Here is a 20,200-nt window from a genome sequence, read left to right on the forward strand (position 1 = left end):
CGATTCGCCATCTAGCAGCGGCGTCTCGAGCTCGTACCTCAATTTTTTGCTTGCGTAACAAAAAATTCGCAAACAGCAAAAATATCGACCAAGTGACCGCTCGTACCTCGGAAAAAACTTGTACATTAATGCACTCGTAGGTCAAGGTACCACTGTAGTTGTGAAAGGAAGGAGGAAGACAGTGAACAATGACTTACTTGGTCGGCTACTGTTTAGATACAAGCCGTTGTAACGTGTAGAGTCTGGGTGACGGGAGAGCTCTAACTAAACTAAACTAACTAACTAAAACTCCAGTTGCTACAGAAATCATAAAAGCACAGACAGGTTTCCAAAACTCGTGCTTTTTTTATTTTTCTTGGCAACAGCCTTATGGGTTAGTCAAAGAAACTTAGAAATGAGCATCAGAAAATAATAAGGACATAATCCTCAGTCTTACACACACGCAGTAATAGCGGAAGAATGCAGTGGCAGGCTATTCCCAAAATACCGCTATGCTCCTAATAGAAGCGCAACATATTGCATTTAGTGTCTTTCGTTAAAGCCTGTGTAAAGTTCATTAGTTTCAGTGTAGACACCTGCAGCTTATAGACAGGTGCGGCTTATTTATGTTAAAAATAAAAATCTTTGTCAAATTCAGGCTTATATAAGGGTGCCCTTTATTGTCCGGAAATTGCGGACGATAGATAGATAGATAGATAGATAGATAGATAGATAGATAGATAGATAGATAGATAGATAGATAGATAGATAGATAGATAGATAGATAGATAGATAGATAGATAGATAGATAGATAGATAGATAGATAGATAGATAGATAGATAGATTCTCATGGATCTTCTAATTTCTAAAGACTTTATACTAATTACACAGTTGGCTGCTCAGTCTTTTATTTGGTAAGCAGTGTGTCAATCCATCATTATTTCATGTCCATGAGAGCAAACAAAAGTTCTGACATTGATTCTGAATGATGGATTTATATGTAACTCATGCTGTTTACTCTCTGCAAAAAAAAAAATTTCCTGCAGACAATCATGTGGCTGAAAAATCATAAACATAGCCAAAAGAGAAAGTTTCCCAAAAGCTTGGTGACACAGGTATCTATGATTGCAAATAAAATAGTCTCACTTGTGACTGCCAAAAACAGCAGCATGAATTGTCAAGTGTACAAAATCACCTAAAATGTTCAGAATTTCATACTGTATGTGTTCTGCTCTGCCATAATCAGGAACCCAGTGTTGGTGGGGAATATCAGAAAAGGTACTAAGCATCTGTTATTCCTTACAGGTCACAGATTTTAAGCAATTATTGATTAGTTATAAACAATTATTAAACACAACAATTGTATTTAATGCAAATGTGTTCATTAATAAAGACATTGCAAAAATAGGCAATGTGTGTTAAAAGGACTCAGACTTTTTTATGTATGTATGGATGTATAATAATATAAGATACCATCCAATTAAAGACATCACTGTTCATTTTATCCTCATAGACTTCTATTCCAAATCTGCATATATGTATATAAATTTGAATGTGTTCAGTAAGAAAGAGGTAGAGAGAGAGCTAGAAAGAGCAAGGGAGAGAAAGTGAGTGAGCGCAGCGTGACTACAGACTGCCTGAGTGGAGCAGGCTGCCTGCAATTAAGGTGAAATCAGGGAGAAATCTGCACTGCCTTGATAATGAGCCTCGTCTGAATTATTAACGAGAGTTATTCCCCCAGGACCCAGTCTCCCACTGAGCCCATCAACACACACGCACATGCGCACACACACACATACTCACAAACACATAGACGTTCACATAAATGCAAGTGCACACACACACACACACACACACACACACACACACACACACACACACACACACACAAACACACACACACACACACACACACACACACACACACAGTACCGCTCTCTCTAACACACAGAGAGGTACGCAACACAGCATACCCAAAAGACACACACACACACACACACACACATACACACACACACACACACACACACACAAACACAAACACAAAACCTTTAATATCCACATTATTTTAGATCTGCTCACACACTAAAGGAACCTTTTAGACCCATTATGTGAAAGGTCATAAAAAATAGTTTGAATGGTTCACAGAGATTTTTACATGTAACATACCAACACAGTCTCGCGGCATTTCGTGATATAGTCACGAACTTTCATATATTGATTCGTGTTTATGGACGCAAATTTCCCTCTTTTTTCGTGGCACTCAGCACGACTGCATCTGTCTGGCTCTGTCGCCATAGCAACGGAGGCAGAGGATCATGGGTACTGCTGAAATACAGAAATACCAAAGGTAATTTTATTTCCGGCTTTTATCAGAGAATAAGGCAGAAGATATATGGTTAGGGTAAGGGTTAGGTTTATACTATAATAAATGTGTGTCTCTAATTAACGCAGTCTCCAATTATTAACCATGAGAATATATTTACGGTATTTTGACTGGAAGAAACCACTGGCAATGGTTTATAATAGCGAGTAGATTAACAAATATAAAGCAATAAAAAAAAAGGATAAAATTCTCCTGCTTAAATGTTAATAAGTAGTGCTTGAATTTTAAAAATCAATAACAAACGAGAAAAAAACAATACAGCTGCTGTGGTATCCAGTGGCAGAAAGTTTGACGGAGGCACCAAAAAATACACTATATAGAAAGTCATCCTCAGTGACACCAAAACAGCGGAAGTTTATGTCTATGAACACGAATCAATAGATAACATTTCGTGACTATTGACGCAACACCAATATAGGGAATCATTATGCATCAGTACCTATTTTTCCTTCTATACTTTTACACAATATGTTAGCTAGTTAGCAAACATATTGAGTTGCAAATTAAGGCTTTATTACAATCATCCACCTTCATAGATAAAATAGCTTTCATTAGTATCAAACCAGTTAAAAATATATTCTTACCGCCTCATTCCACCAAGTTAACAAAAGTCAGGAGGTAAAAAGCACACAGCCTTTATATAACAAGTTTGCAGTCATCAGTGTCTGATTGGTTTGGATAACAGGACAGATTTTTCCAAACTAGTATGAAGCACTACATAATTTCCTCCCTATGACAGCTGGCACACTCCTGGCTGCATGTGAGCAGGGTAAAGAGGAGAGCTTGGGAAAAATAGTGTTAGGCTCAAAGATGCAAGCCACACTCAAGGCCTACACTTATGGCTCTGTGGGTCCGGTGTACCTCAGGGGTCTGTGTAGAACCATCTGGTTGGCATGCGCCCACACATTCTTCTGTTTGTTGGTCTCTTGGAATTTGTGCAGAATGCAGTTTAGTCTCCACACACATTATAACACTTCATATACAGCAAGTGTACAAAGAAAACCATGACCAAAACAATCATTCCAACTTAAGCACCCCCTCCAAAGGCAGCCTTCTATGTCTGCCTGCATTCCATTTCCCGCTTACTAGTATGGCTGAGGTCTAATCTTGGCATGGACAAGTGATAATCTGTTCACTTTGTGCTCATAAAGTCTTGGTGCACCATTCCAATCCAAAATGGCAAATCTGAGGAGACACCTCAAAACTCTGCAACACACAGCATTAATTGAAAAAAGAAGAAGCAGCAATAATAAAGCAGCAATCAAGGAGGCGAGCTCTTCTAGACAATCTGAAAATTCTGATCTTGGATAACCTTTTTTACTCTGCAGATCTAAATGTTGCAGTAAAATTTAACTCTTTAACTAAAAAAGCTAATAAGCTAAGCCTAACAAGAAAATGATGTATCTTGTAGAGACTAATCGAATCTACACTAATCCAGTCAAATTACTCACAGATGAAATATGCATGAGTAACTCAAACATTCTATGACTACATAGAACAGGGATTGAGAGTTCTGCTCTGGCTCTGAAACATCCTGTGTAATCTGTGCACCATGTGTGGCTTTGAAGACTAGTAAGAAGCCACGTGAAGCCAAAGGCTATGTGTCATGACTTGGATGAGTCCGGTGCAGCCAACTGATGCTCCCCTTTGAGCAAGGTACATAACCTCAGTAGATGACATAATCTCACCAGTAAATATATTTCTGTTTCTCACTGTGTTGCCTCATCGCCATTATTTTACAACACACTAGAACCAATAAAATATATGGCTAAGACCTCAGGGTGATTTTTATCTTTAATCTTTGATTTCTGCCCATAAGAATGAGCTCAAATGCTTATAGTTTCACTCATGCACACAGTGTACCCACTTCAGAATGTTAAGAGTCAATTTTCGAGGACTTTTTTATATATGACTCGTAAATACTACACCATAAAAAGCATGGACTTCAGGTTATGGTAAACCACAATGGCAAAAGCTAAATCTGCCCAAACACAAACCAAAAAAACAATCATGTAGATACTATATATATGTTTATGTACCATTTTTTTCTGCATTGTGTTTTATTTAGATTCATAACGGCACCAATTAATGCATACAACTTAATTAATAATAAAATGATTAGAATATCTAGAATAGACACCGTAGTGCCCTTAGTGTGTCAGTGTTTCCTTCTCTTTCACTCACAGTCTTACTCTTCACACTGACTTACTTGCTCTCATTTTGACAGTTTGCATGCAGTGGCAGGCTGCTGACCCTTTGCACTGCTGGCTTGTGCTCGTACCTAAAGACACGTTATAAATAACGCTCTCGTCACTTCAGATTAGAGTGTCTGACTGACTGCTTGGCACACGCTCTGACCTGACTTGCAATCTCCTGGCACCAGAACACCAGCGGTCAGACACTTGTACACTCCATCACTTGCACTCTCCCTCTTTCTTTCTTTCTCTCTCTCTCTCTCTCTCTCTCTCTCTCTCTCTCTCTCTCTCTCTCAATTATACATATGCTTAAGGCGATAATTTCAGATAAATTTGAAAAGAAACCACAGTACAATTCAGAAAAAGCTATTAGCTTGTATTCTTGCAAATATCCATGAAAATCATGATATACACATTTTTTCTTTTAAATACTTTATTTTACACATGCCCTTGTATACAAAAATAAAAACATCTGAGCAGCACATAATCCACAGCGATGGCATGCTGTCATACTGATCAAAGGATCCCCCTACACACGTCTACAGAATACGACACCACTTCCTCAGCAGTGTCAGTAAGACTTAACCAACACATGGTCAACATAATTATACCACCAGAAACAGAACAGTGGCTCGGTGGTTAAGGGTCTGAACCAGTGCTCCAAGGTTCATTAAATGGTAGGAATTCCACAGGGCAGTCTTTTGCTGTTGAGAGAGCATTAATAACCTGTATATTTGCACTGTTTTAAACGGCATAGATGTTAAACAAATAGACACATGCAAATTTAATGAGAACTGATTACTGGTACTTATACACAATAATACACCCGACCTCCTAAACAAGAACACAGGGACAAAGGTCATCCTGCATGATGAACTTATTTAACATTAACAAAAATTCTTCTTCTTCTTTCATAGAATCAATGCACTAATCTAAACTTGTTCACTCAGACAGTCCACACTGTCAAATAAACGAATATGGAGCCTAATTAGACTTCCTTTTCTCAAAATGGCTTATTATTCTGCTATTTGCATGCTGCTTTTAAAGACATTTTGAAGTGTTCTTCATACAGTGAATATGTTTCACTGCCTCTCAAATGCTAATTATAAATAAGCTGCAATAGAAGGAGTTTGGGTGCTAATTTGGTGCTATTTAACTAAGATATATTATCATTGATAAATCACCAATGATGTACTTGTTACAAAAAGGGAATGTGTTAGTCAACACTACTTAGGAAATAGCAGTTTAAAAGGTCCCTATACAAAATATAACCTATATGACTGTGTTTCTATTGTTTATTTTTAGAACACTATTTATATTGTTTCTACCGGAAACAGGGTCACATCTATAACTGGGCACAAGCATACTTTAAAAAGCTTGCCTAATCACCTTCATTACCTAGGCACGGGCTATGTCTGGACAAGCTCTAAAAACTGCTGCAGTAGTAGTGCTTGTGGTAAACCCTTTAATTTGCTCTTACGCAAGTCTGCACTGGGACAGTAGTGCTAAAGATATGGTGGCTACTATGTGGTTGACTAGCACAGTGTCTTGTCACAAGGAAGGGATAATGGAGCTCAGACACCTGTAGACACACCTCAGCACATATTGTTTAAATTAGATAACCTTACATCAGACCCAGGTGCCTATGCCTGGGGAAATGATGAATCCATTGAACATTTATGGATTTGGATTTACGCTCTTTTCTTTTTGTTTTCTTCCCACTGCCCACAGAGTGGTGAGCCACAGTGCTGTGGTCATGGTTGGATCTTCAATGCACATTTGTCTCCCATCAGTGGACATTTCCAGAACAGTCAACCTATTGGTGCTGAGAGGAAGTAAATAGACTAAATATAATTCTGGCTGAATGTCTCAACTAAAGTAATGGAGCAAATATTGTGCTTTTTGGAAGTAACAGCCACCGAAATGTAATATCTTTATATTTTACACCAAATGATTATCATGTCTTATCAATGTCCTTAATCGGGCGGTAAACAAATAGAATCTTGTCAGCATGACTAAGCTGCAAGACAAAGTGAATCTACATGAGCAATCCTGGCCCACATTAGGGATCGAGTTCGTTCGTGACCTAGGTATCACTGAACTTCCTTAATCATATTTACATCAAGACAAGGAAGTGTTCAGCAATGCCTCAAAGTATAGTATAAATATTAAATATATGATAAAAAAAAAAAATAAGGATGGGATTAGGAACAACATGCTTATTGCTATTTAAATTGCTATTTAAATTGCTATTTTAAATTAAGTTGCAGAGTGGTTAGATAACTAGATGATGGTTTAAGTTAAATGATTAAAGTAGAGTTTGAGAAGATATTTTACTGTGATCTTTGTTGTTGAATGAATGGATGACAATTTTTAGATAGTAAGACACCTGCTATTGATGAATGTGGGGAATAAAATGTATTAACATATGATGTGCTGCCAGGTGATTCCATTTTATATGCTTCTTTGTGCTAAAGAATAATAGTAGTATTATTGATGAGTGTGATGTGTAGTGTAGAGCTGGACCATGGAAACTAATTAATGAGACAAAAGGCTACATACAATTTCTTATCCAATGCTCAGAATGCTTTATAAATAGACAAAGTGGTCTGATGCCACAGTTTGATCCAGAATGTATTAAACAATTAGTCAGATGTGTTTGGGTTAGGGTAGTGTTAGGTGTGGAATGACTGCTAATGATGCTACACAATACAGTGAGTAGACTATGGCAGGTGTCCCAAGTACTTCTGACACCATAATGTGATGTATGTCTATACAAAATATTTTGGCTCCTTGAGCATCGGACTAGTGGTCATGGAGAACAAGCAACAGACAAACTTCTACTGTTCTTTTTGGTTGATGTTTGAGTAGCCTTTAAAAAAAAAAAAAGTATCCTAATAGACAGAAATAATAAGGAACAAAATGCAACACAGATGCATGTCAAAAACTTCATAAAAATGTGTACCTATTATTTATTGAGTTTGGTGCTTTCAGCCTTGCAAAATCTGCGTGCACGTGCGTCTTACCTTCCATCCAGCCGAGCTGTTACTGTCTCCTTTATCCTTGAAATAAGGTACATATCGCACCATCCAATCGTAAATCTGCGACAGTGTGAGCCTTTTCTCTGGCGTGCTCTCGATGGCGCGGGTGATCAGGTCCGCGTATGACAGGTTCCCCCACGCGTTGCGTCGTGAGGACTTGGCTTTGCGCAGCTGCCCGGCGACATCGAGTGCAGCGCCGCTCAGACATGGCAACGGCGGCGCACCGGGTTCGCGCTTAACCTCCGCTGGGTTCACACTCTTCCTCCCGGATCTGCACGGCGGGCCGATCTCGGCTTCCGTCTTCAGCACTGGACAAGGGGCTGCGTTGAGCTCTGCGGCCACCGGGAAGTCCTCGGGACAAGGCGGCGGCCAGGTGCACGAGCGCGGCCGGCTGCGCGGCTCCAGGTCCGCGTCCAGGTCAAGTGCACGCGCATCCAGCTCCTCGTCCTCCACCATCATGGTCCACAGTAGTAAATTAGATGGAAGCGTGACTCCGCGCCGTCCACACTATCCGTCACCTGAGCCGAAATGTCTACTTCAGAGGGAGGACAGTGAACCGGCAAGCGAAGAAACACGGCATCTCGAATTGACAGCTCTCAGAAACCGACACGTAAAACAATCTTCGAGTAGACAATATTAGACATGCCATGTTTTTTTTTTTATCCCGTTGAAATGACAAGACATACAATCAAAGAAATCCACCATGCACATTCACGCTACTCTCAGTCCAGATTAAATGCACTTAGTTTACTGATTTGAAGATCTTTTTTTTGTTTTCTGCTTAGGCTTTTATTTGAACCGGCTGCAGCAACAGATGATCTTTAGGATGCGACCAGACGGTGGTTTATCCTAAGCGCTCTGAAAAGTTGCATCTTGACTTTCTTTAAAGGAGGTCAAGGGTGGAGAAGTCCTCGATGATTCAGTATGGCATGGTCAATGAAGAGAGCGAAATCCCTTCATTGGAGTGTGCGCAAGCATGCATTCATTACTACACAACTGCGTGGCTCAGATCCAGTCCAGGCTCCTCTTACTTTAAGAGCTCAGGGTTTTGCTCTTCATCACCTGAGCTGGTCTTCCTCTCGCTGTATCACTTTCGGTCCGCTGAGATCCCCGATCACGCGCCGTTACGCTCGGCCCTTTCGGCGGTTGTAAAAGGATGACGCACCGGCGGTGTGGAGTTGAAGAAACGCAGCTCGCCCATAATTGGCCAGTGAGGAGGGTGCGAGGCCATGCCCACCTATTGCGATGAAGGAGATTAACGTTGTACAAACGCTTTAAAATGTTTCGATCGATGCTGATCTGTCCATCTTCGTCAAACAAATCCCAGATTTACACTCATGAGCTGTGGATGAGGGATGTTTCCACAGACGTCTCACCCACGGTCTTTACAATTACACCAAGAAAATAATGCATGCCCCGAGTGTCTGCACTGAGAGGACTTAAAGGCTTCCTCTCAAACTCATATTGCATGCAATCGTATGGAACAGAGCACGCGTCATATAGTTACGTCACATTCACGTTATATGCCTGCACTTACTGAAAAACAGCTTTCTTTGCCCCTGGAGTGTTGCCCTTGTATATATTTGTACTTTTAATATTTTACCTAGATTAAGGCATATACATAGACTATAATTTAGTTTTTAGGTGCACATGTTCTATAGGTGTGCCCTTGAGGGACCTACTACACTGATAACGAAAGACACAGCTTGGTACCCTTTTTCCTGAGTGTGTATAGAGGAAATTACACCACTATTGCAATGACTATAGGTGTATATTCTGTAGGATCAAACAGTGCCTGGGCCAGATAACTATCCACCACATAGAAAAAAAGTAATTTTATTTGAGTCAATCTGAAAAAGTAGACCAATGAAACTAAGTTTATTCAACACATTGGCTAACGCTCTGCACTGGTGTGAATAGGGTAGAGTGAGTTCACCTTCACACTGGAGATTTCACCTGGATACATAGGCTACAGTTTGTCAATAAACAAATGTAAGTAAGATCATCATGGATCAGTTATATCCAGTGTCTGATCTGATATAAGAAGTGTCAGGTTGAATTGCTCCAATCTATATTTGAAAACGTTTATAAAATATATTGATGTGGTAATGGCCCTATTTCAGAGAAACAATACTATCACCAAACATTTAATATTACAGAAACTGCTAAAAAACAGACAGAGGTCTACAGTCTCCAAATACCACAGTTGTAGCCTGCTTTATTTCACTGCCACTTGGGATAAACTTAGTTTTGGTCCACACTGTATTCAAATTTACATCTTACTTCATTTTAATCTCTCTCCATAATCCATATGAATACTTGATCTAAACACTAGTGCACAGACACCTGTTCATTTTTCAGTTCTCAAAAAAGTTTAAACTTAACATTAACACAAGTAATACAACTAATTTTAAACAGGTGATTTGTTCAGTTTTCCTTGTATTTTTTTGTTTTTTATTCTGGCACCATAATACAATCAAGATGATTTTTGATTAGTTGTTTCCATATGCGGCAAATAAATACAATCATTAAAACCAATTCATTATATAATTATGAATAAATGACTATGCACGTGTGTATGAGCTGCATGCCCATCACACAATGCACTGTTTAAACATACTATTAAATACAAATAAAACTAGGGGGGAAAGAAATTCATCTTGCAGCAGTTTTCAAATTTTATACTATTTGATATTAATCATTTTTGGAATTGGGAATTAAAAATAGGTTTCCTTAAGATATAATGCATGATCTGTCTTTTGAGGATAAAACATAATGCACTTGGATATTCCACAAGTGACAAATGTTACCACTTCCTAAATCCACAAACCACATCCATACACATGCACGAATACTTACTGATCCCCGACCATCACACCTGCAATTTAGATACACTCATTTGCACAATACACCCACTGATTCTTCAATGTGTGTTGCCATTTACTTCAAAAATTACAATTGTGTTGTGGCACATGCTAAACATAGAACAGGTATGAGGTGTTCTGATGAGTCATATGCAACCTGGAGTTCAACACTCTGTTGGGATTTGGGTACCAAGAATTTAGCACACAACAATCTGCATTTCGCATCAACCAACAGGCCAAAAGAAAGTTAGTTGGTGCTAATTAAAAAGGCATTTGTATATTATAGTTATTATTTAGTTACGTAGTCTTTTAGGAGTAGACCTGGTTAAGTTACTCAGATATAAGAATAAACTATGTGCAATAAAATACAGTGAATATTTTTTTAAGATAAATAAATAAATAAAATAAAAAATAAATAAATACATTTAAAAGCATGCTTTGTGGAGACCAGTCCAGAGATAAGTGTGAGCATCACAGCATTACCAGAAATACTGCTTTACACACTCTTTACTGACTTGGGTGTGAATATCATCGCTATCTTGCAGATAGCAGACTATCAACATACATATAAAACGGTATTAAAGTAGGCATTGATTTTGCACATCGGTTTCTTGTTATGAAAAGTTCTCTCACAAAAACACAGCTAATTAAATCTACCTAAAGTGATACTGCAGCGATACAGCATTGATTACACCCAAAATTCACAAAGACCTTAGAGATTAAAGGTATGCCAGAAGGGGGTTCAATTAAGACATGATGACAAGTTTGAAAATAGATGCCTGCTTTAAAAAAATAACACCTTTTTACACGTGAGGCACTGAAAGAGTTTAACTAACATGATACACCTCTTATCAGATTCACAAAAATAACAGCTTCCAAAGGAAGAACATTTGGAATGATATTGAATAATATTTTCGCAAATGTTCATAGATCAGAAGTAAATTTTTAGCTGCCTTTATTAAGCAATAAAGTAATTCAGCTTCCGGTGCTGTATAAATTGCCATTTTGGCAAAATTACCAGGAAGATCCATAGCAATCATTGATTTATTTTATTTTTTTATGATTGCATAGACCAAGTTATTAAATCAAATTAGTTTCAAGCGTTATCTATCTCTCTATCTAGATATAGAATTTATAATACATTTAAACGTGGCTTTTTTTTATTCAAACCAACCTATTGCTTTACAACCTTCGAGAAAGTACTCAATTCACAAGGTGCTGGAAACCTGCCTAGCGTGACATCACAGGGCCGATGAGATTTTTCAATACCATACATACTACATACCCGATCTACCTCTTTATGATAGGAAGCCAACATCAATTCAATTCATCCAAGACAAACATGAGCACTTCAGTAATTTCTATCTCCATTCAAATGAGTGTATATACTAAAACAGAAATTAATGGTAAATTCTCTCATACATTTTAAATAGTGGGATCCCAGTTGGAGCACCGGAAGAGTAATGGCCTCATCTCTAGCTGCCATCTCTGGTGTCAGCTCTTATGAGTTAATAGTGGAGATGAGAGCAGATAAGGGAGAGAAAAAAAATCTGCACTTTTCTGTCAGGAAAGAAAGGAGAGCTTTCACAGGTCCATGTATCATTAAGCAATTGAGAAAGCTAATTAGAGATACTGGTGGTGGAGGTGGGGGGTGCAGCTCTCACGTCTAATTATTGCCATAGCAACTGCATCTCTCACTTGTGAGGTATAAAAGACATGCCACTCAGTGAGAAAACAGGAAAAGCATCAAACAAGCTAAGAGAGCCACCTAGTGCAAAATCAGTGCAAAAGAAAGACTCGGTGCAAAAAGGACATTGATTAAAGAAAAATCATGCAATGGTAGATAAGGATTTTTTTTTTAATTATTATTATTATTATTATTATGGAAAAGAAAATTTACACTCTTTAGTAGTCCAACCACTGGCAAAACTAAGTAGGACACTGGTATACAAAACAAATGTTATATCTGTGAAAAGCAAAATATTTTTTAAAAACAGGGCTCTGCTGGCATGAATAAATGATTCAGCTGCAAATTCAACACATTTGCATTAATTTCACGGTTTGATGTTTCAGGTTGATGCCACCTTCTTCCAAATAATTCTGTTTCCACTTCAGTCAGTACAGCCAGGGCGGCTTTTACATGAGTCGCTTGGGGTCAATTTTCTCCAAGTGAACCAGTGGTTTAAGCTGTTCAGCAAAGCTACGCATGTCTTCAGACACCGTGTCCTGTCCTGCTGGTGCCAACACACTAAGTTCCACTAGGTAAGACAGAGACAGAGGTTCAGTGTTGTCTGTGTTGCCCGGCACAAGCACTCGAGACAGTTTGCTCACAACCACCTTGAGAGCCCCTCTGCGGAAAATATGACCTTTAGCCACAAACTCGTGATCCATTCGGAAGCCCATCTCATTGAGGAAGTCAGGAAGGCTGTGCGAGGCTGCGACGTCCACACAGTTCCGTACCAAGGCATGACGACTCTTATCGCCCACCTCTGGCTGCCCGAGGTAGCGTAGATGCCATGGAGCAGTGGGGTGAGCAAGCGACCGTCTGGCTCTTAAAATGAATGGATTTCCCTGCTGACCTTTTAGAAGGTAGACAAGCTCATGATCAGCAAAGCTTTCTGGCTCGATATTGTCACATAAACCTCTAAGCCGATGGAGGAGACTGTCCAAGGACTGGTCCAGTACACTGCCTGTGAAAAAAACACATACAATTAAATACATTTTAAAGCTGAAGCAATATTTTTTCATATGGTTTTACACCACTTTTTTTTAAAAAGCACATTTCTAAATTTCAAATGAATCATCAATAGAAACAAATTGTAACTGATGGAAAAACCAATACAGGGTTTTAGTAAAAGATGCAGGACAGGATGGTTCTTTTAGCTTGGGGTTGCTTTCCCTTTACAGGTGAACTCTGCTGAGAGAATTTTAGCAAATGCTCCTTCACAATAAAAATCTAACCTTATATACACTTCAAAATTACATCCATTCAACCACAGTATTACGTGATCATACGCTACCTAAAAGAAAGTCTAAATGGGGAAAGCTCATTTGAGCATGCAAAAGAACGGTGTGATATTTTTCCGGAGTTTTATTTGTTAAAAGAACTGGGTGACTAAAAAGACAGAAACCAATCATGATCATGTTCACCCTGAGGCATTAGACACTTCTCAGCCACTACATTTTTTTGAAGCATTTTTGTTTACAACATTAAAATCTGAAAAAAAACTGAAATCGCCGAAATGCCGCTGCAGCTGGTCGCTCTTTCCTGTACGCGTGACGGTTATAAGACTCTTTACCCTGTAGTGGAAGGTGAAGGTGATTCAATTCGACTCAACTCTACTCGAGGGTCTGAGGTACAAACGAGGGAAGTTCCGACACCAAACCGGAGAGAGAGTATGCGGTTTACAAGTCGACATGCACTTCCACTGGACTCATCTGGATAATGATATTCAAGCACATCTGTACGACATGTGGACTGTCCTACTATTACTCTGTTGTACGATGATGTCTGTTATTACATGACGACAATCTCTTCTTTTCTCCCTCCTGTTATACACATATTCTGTTATTTCAATGTTACCTGACACATGGGCCCTGAAGGCTGAAGGTGTTCATTCTTCACATTTTTAAGCACTGAAAGTTGTCTTTCCCTCGCTGTCTTGCACTTACAATTAGTGGTCTTACTATAGTGAACTATACTTGAAAAATGATTGCTTCTCACATATGCTTATTTTCTGTAATAAACTCTATGAATGCTTAAATAAAAATAAATTTAAAAAGTAACATCTCTGCCTATATTAAAAAAACACACACCTGTGCATTTTCCAAGCACCTTTAACTTCCATTATTTTCTCACACTTTATTCTCCCCTGTTCCAGCGCCCTCTAACGACGGACACTGGTAACAACCACAGCAATCCTAATACATGACAATAACAATCTTCACTTTTACTTACCTTGTAACAAATACTCCATCATATTAATTGTGCCCCCTGTAACAGGCATGACAGTAACTTGTGGAGTTTCCATCGCTCAACTATTCAGAGTAGGAAAACACACAGCACGGAGAGGAAGCAAATGTGGTCCGACTCTGGCTAGCCGTTTACAGACAGACAACAAAGCTTATAAATGAGTTTTAGATATAAAAGAAAGACGTGGCTGTTTTATTTATTATTTATCTATTACGGAAGAGTCGTGTGGCAGAACCTCAGCGCAGTATCTTGCAGCGTTACGGCGCTCTGAGCCGCCAACAGCTCAAATACCCACCGAGGAGGAGAAGGCCGCACTGCCTGCAATAAAGTGAGACATGGCAACCATAACTACCAACCCACTATCGAGCACTTTTTACTGATTATAGATTTCTGTACAATTTGACGGAATTCAGGTATAAAGACATCTATAGGTTTAAACTTACACTTACCTACTTAAAATGATGCATTTTTATATGATCAGAACCTAGCCTGTTAATTTTAGCGGCCTTTATGATGCGCATGCTCAGTTGACGTTCATCGAGGTTGCCAGGTCCAGCAAAAATACACAATTTATGGTCGGACTTTTATTGTTGACGTTATGCGTTAACAAAATCATGCATTTTTTTTTCTTTTTGTTTGAAATGTATTATGATAAATTAGTAATCGATTCAAGGTGCGATAAGAAATTAAACCCTTTGAGATGAGCAAAAAAAGTTTTGGAAAAGTTTTTGCAGCCTCCCGTAATGCGACACTATTAGGGCTGGGCGATAAATCGATTTTATCGATTAACTCGAATGTGTAGTTTACATCGATCTGTTTTAATAAAAATCGGTTTTCTCTTTAATGTCCGCCGACGCTCCCCTCTGGGCTCCCATAGTTTCGAACGAACTCAGCCCCCGCCCCCCGCGCGTTTGCCATAGAGATACACAAACAACATGGCAGCGAGCAGAGAAGAACTCGTTCCCAAGAAAAGTTAAGCAGCCGCATGTTGAAAATACACGGTTAAGCAGCCGCACTTTGTTTAGGGTTGCGCGTCCAATCGTACACTTACGGTACGGGTGGTGGAAGCGACCAAAATACATATAAAGACGCTTCAGCACGGCGTTTCCGTTAAGAAACAGAAAAATCAGATCATTTAAATCGCCATATTCAAACACTCATAAACAGTCGTTTTACTGTGGAGTTTTTAAGAAAAGTAAAGGCAAAATCACTCCAAGCATCACTGCATGTTTAACCATGTTCCACATTCAAACACTCATAAAACATTTTTCTTTAGAGGTTTGCTCAATCTTTCAAATTATTTTTATTAACAGTGTCCCTGTCTATTTTACTGTGGAGTTTTGGAGAAAAGTAAAGGCAAAATCACTCAAAACCTCAGGTGCATTTTCAATCATGTTCCACATTTAAACACTCATAAAACATTTTACTTTGTAGGTTTGCTTATTTTATGTTGTTACGTTCTATTTTTACAATTTACAATAGCAGGGTCTCCATCTTGTATTTTTGGCTTGTTGTTTCTGATTGCCAGAAGGGTAAATAAACTTTATTTAATAAAGTTAAAACTTTATTAAATAATTCCAAATAATTCTGTTTCCACTTCAGTCAGTACAGCCAGGGCGGCTTTTACATGAGTCGCTTGGGGTCAATTTTCTCCAAGTGAACCAGTGGTTTAAGCTGTTCAGCAAAGCTACGCATGTCTTCAGACACCGTGTCCTGTCCTGCTGGTGCCAACACACTAAGTTCCACTAGGTAAGACAGAGACAGAGGTTCAGTGTTGTCTGTGTTGCCCGGCACAAGCACTCGAGACAGTTTGCTCACAACCACCTTGAGAGCCCCTCTGCGGAAAATATGACCTTTAGCCACAAACTCGTGATCCATTCGGAAGCCCATCTCATTGAGGAAGTCAGGAAGGCTGTGCGAGGCTGCGACGTCCACACAGTTCCGTACCAAGGCATGACGACTCTTATCGCCCACCTCTGGCTGCCCGAGGTAGCGTAGATGCCATGGAGCAGTGGGGTGAGCAAGCGACCGTCTGGCTCTTAAAATGAATGGATTTCCCTGCTGACCTTTTAGAAGGTAAACAAGCTCATGATCAGCAAAGCTTTCTGGCTCGATATTGTCACATAAACCTCTAAGCCGATGGAGGAGACTGTCCAAGGACTGGTCCAGTACACTGCCTGTGAAAAAAACACATACAATTAAATACATTTTAAAGCTGAAGCAATATTTTTTCATATGGTTTTACACCACTTTTTTTTAAAAAGCACATTTCTAAATTTCAAATGAATCATCAATAGAAACAAATTGTAACTGATGGAAAAACCAATACAGGGTTTTTGTAAAAGATGCAGGACAGGATGGTTCTTTTAGCTTGGGGTTGCTTTCCCTTTACAGGTGAACTCTGCTGAGAGAATTTTAGCAAATGCTCCTTCACAATAAAAATCTAACCTTATATACACTTCAAAATTACATCCATTCAACCACAGTATTACGTGATCATACGCTACCTAAAAGAAAGTCTAAATGGGGAAAGCTCATTTGAGCATGCAAAAGAACGGTGTGATTTTTTTTTTTGTTAAAAGAACTGGGTGACTAAAAAGACAGAAACCAATCATGATCATGTTCACCCTGAGGCATTAGACACTTCTCAGCCACTACATTTTTTTGAAGCATTTTTGTTTACAACATTAAAATCTGAAAAAAAAAATGAAATCCCCGAAATGCCGCTGCAGCTGGTCGCTCTTTCCTGTACGCGTGACGGTTATAAGACTCTTTACCCTGTAGTGGAAGGTGAAGGTGATTCAATTCGACTCAACTCTACTCGAGGGTCTGAGGTACAAACGAGGGAAGTTCCGACACCAAACCGGAGAGAGAGTATGCGGTTTACAAGTCGACATGCACTTCCACTGGACTCATCTGGATAATGATATTCAAGCACATCTGTACGACATGTGGACTGTCCTACTATTACTCTGTTGTACGATGATGTCTGTTATTACATGACGACAATCTCTTCTTTTCTCCCTCCTGTTATACACATATTCTGTTATTTCAATGTTACCTGACACATGGGCCCTGAAGGCTGAAGGTGTTCATTCTTCACATTTTTAAGCACTGAAAGTTGTCTTTCCCTCGCTGTCTTGCACTTACAATTAGTGGTCTTACTATAGTGAACTATACTTGAAAAATGATTGCTTCTCACATATGCTTATTTTCTGTAATAAACTCTATGAATGCTTAAATAAAATAAATTTAAAAAGTAACATCTCTGCCTATATTAAAAAAACACACACCTGTGCATTTTCCAAGCACCTTTTAACTTCCATTATTTTCTCACACTTTATTCTCCCCTGTTCCAGCGCCCTCTAACGACGGACACTGGTAACAACCACAGCAATCCTAATACATGACAATAACAATCTTCACTTTTACTTACCTTGTAACAAATACTCCATCATATTAATTGTGCCCCCTGTAACAGGCATGACAGTAACTTGTGGAGTTTCCATCGCTCAACTATTCAGAGTAGGAAAACACACAGCACGGAGAGGAAGCAAATGTGGTCCGACTCTGGCTAGCCGTTTACAGACAGACAACAAAGCTTATAAATGAGTTTTAGATATAAAAGAAAGACGTGGCTGTTTTATTTATTATTTATCTATTACGGAAGAGTCGTGTGGCAGAACCTCAGCGCAGTATCTTGCAGCGTTACGGCGCTCTGAGCCGCCAACAGCTCAAATACCCACCGAGGAGGAGAAGGCCGCACTGCCTGCAATAAAGTGAGACATGGCAACCATAACTACCAACCCACTATCGAGCACTTTTTACTGATTATAGATTTCTGTACAATTTGACGGAATTCAGGTATAAAGACATCTATAGGTTTAAACTTACACTTACCTACTTAAAATGATGCATTTTTATATGATCAGAACCTAGCCTGTTAATTTTAGCGGCCTTTATGATGCGCATGCTCAGTTGACGTTCATCGAGGTTGCCAGGTCCAGCAAAATACACAATTTATGGTCGGACTTTTATTGTTGACGTTATGCGTTAACAAAATCATGCATTTTTTTCTTTTGTTTGAAATGTATTATGATAAATTAGTAATCGATTCAAGGTGCGATAAGAAATTAAACCCTTTGAGATGAGCAAAAAGTTTTGGAAAAGTTTTGCAGCCTCCCGTAATGCGACACTATTAGGGCTGGGCGATAAATCGATTTTATCGATTAACTCGAATGTAGTTTACATCGATCTGTTTTAATAAAATCGGTTTCTCTTTAATGTCCGCCGACGCTCCCTCTGGGCTCCCATAGTTTCGAACGAACTCAGCCCCGCCCCGCGCGTTTGCCATAGAGATACACAAACAACATGGCAGCGAGCAGAGAAGAACTCGTTCCCAAGAAAAGTTAAGCAGCCGCATGTTGAAAATACACGGTTAAGCAGCCGCACTTTGTTTAGGGTTGCGCGTCCAATCGTACACTTACGGTACGGGTGGTGGAAGCGACCAAAATACATATAAAGACGCTTCAGCACGGCGTTTCCGTTAAGAAACAGAAAAATCAGATCATTTAAATCGCCATATTCAAACACTCATAAACAGTCGTTTTACTGTGGAGTTTTTAAGAAAAGTAAAGGCAAAATCACTCCAAGCATCACTGCATGTTTAACCATGTTCCACATTCAAACACTCATAAAACATTTTTCTTTAGAGGTTTGCTCAATCTTTCAAATTATTTTTATTAACAGTGTCCCTGTCTATTTTACTGTGGAGTTTTGGAGAAAAGTAAAGGCAAAATCACTCAAAACCTCAGGTGCATTTTCAATCATGTTCCACATTTAAACACTCATAAAACATTTTACTTTGTAGGTTTGCTTATTTTATGTTGTTACGTTCTATTTTTACAATTTACAATAGCAGGGTCTCCATCTTGTATTTTTGGCTTGTTGTTTCTGATTGCCAGAAGGGTAAATAAACTTTATTTAATAAAGTTAAAACTTAAGAAAAAAAAAATTGTCATATGCAGATTGATTTTAAGCAGGCAGGAAAAAATCGATTTAAATCGCAAATCGGATTTTTTGTGAAAAAATCAGGGATTTTTTGTTTAGGCCATATCGCCCAGCCCTAGACACTATATTAAAACACGTATTACAATACTAACACATTATTAATTTGTGTGTGGATCGTTTTTTAAAACATTGTTTTCTTTTCTTATTTGAAGTTCAACAATATCTTCAGTTTTTTTAATAAATAATTAAAACTAGACATTGTCCCAAAGCAGCTTTACATAGATATAGATCAGATCAGAGATATACATTTATATGTTTAGTACCTAAAGTTTATTCATAATGAGCGAGCCAATGGTGACAAGGAAAAACTCCCTGAGAAGTTAATAGAGAAAAAGCTTGAGAGGAACCTGACCCATCCTCATCTGGGTGCTATCGAATGTCCATTCATTATAGTTTTATCATTGAGGTGTGCTGTTCGGTGAACTTTTCAGTGATGAGTGAATAAATACAGAACTGTTCAGGCCATTTGAACTGTTCAGGGTTTATATGAATTACAGTCAAAATCCATCCTTATAGTTCTTGATGTGTTGTGTGTACAATAAATTTATAATTTAAAATAAATTAGATATACCTGCAAGTGGGCCAAGCATTTTTTGAGAAAGAAAAAAGCCACAAAGAAATGTTATGGAAAAAGTCGAACTGTCACTTATATATAACCTCACTTCCTAAATTCATTAGTTCTCGCTACTTG

General features: G+C 38.8%; 2 protein-coding genes across 5 annotated transcripts in view; both read right to left on the reverse strand.

Annotated features, from left to right (window-relative positions):
* The window catches only part of foxo6a (forkhead box O6 a), a 31,354-nt gene extending 22,332 nt beyond the window's left edge, over positions 1–9,022 (reverse strand). Inside the window, exon 1 of the mRNA XM_046846277.1 lies at positions 7,588–9,022. Within this exon, the coding sequence (XP_046702233.1) occupies positions 7,588–8,061 (474 nt within the window). The 5' untranslated portion in view covers positions 8,062–9,022. The remainder of the gene's footprint in view (positions 1–7,587) is intronic.
* Positions 9,023–12,310: 3,288 nt separating this feature from the next.
* Positions 12,311–15,338, reverse strand: med18 (mediator of RNA polymerase II transcription, subunit 18 homolog (yeast)). 4 transcript variants are annotated; one of them, XM_046848340.1, is made up of 4 exons: positions 14,893–15,338; positions 14,675–14,757; positions 14,425–14,562; positions 12,311–13,156 (listed from the first exon to the last, which is right to left on the reverse strand). In XM_046848340.1, exons 3-4 carry the CDS (start codon positions 14,495–14,497, stop codon positions 12,603–12,605), a joined length of 627 nt encoding a protein of 208 aa, XP_046704296.1. In that variant the 5' UTR covers positions 14,498–14,562; positions 14,675–14,757; positions 14,893–15,338; the 3' UTR covers positions 12,311–12,602. The 4 variants fall into 4 exon arrangements, with proteins under 4 accessions (XP_046704296.1, XP_046704295.1, XP_046704294.1 ...); XM_046848339.1 differs by having other exon boundaries at positions 14,889–15,338; XM_046848338.1 differs by having other exon boundaries at positions 14,425–14,757; positions 14,893–15,335.
* Positions 15,339–20,200: the final 4,862 nt, after the last annotated feature.

The sequence above is a fragment of the Silurus meridionalis genome, chromosome 4, assembly GCF_014805685.1.
Source record: "Silurus meridionalis isolate SWU-2019-XX chromosome 4, ASM1480568v1, whole genome shotgun sequence".
Taxonomy (NCBI): Eukaryota; Metazoa; Chordata; class Actinopteri; order Siluriformes; family Siluridae; genus Silurus; species Silurus meridionalis.

Coding starts and splice junctions, on each gene's coding strand:
- med18 (XM_046848340.1), bottom strand. CDS start 14,497: ATGGAAACTCCACAAGTTACTGTCATGCCTGTTACAGGGGGCACAATT. Junction 13,157..14,424: donor GATGGAGTATTTGTTACAAG/GTAAGTAAAAGT, acceptor TTTTTTTCACAG/GCAGTGTACTGGACCAGTCC.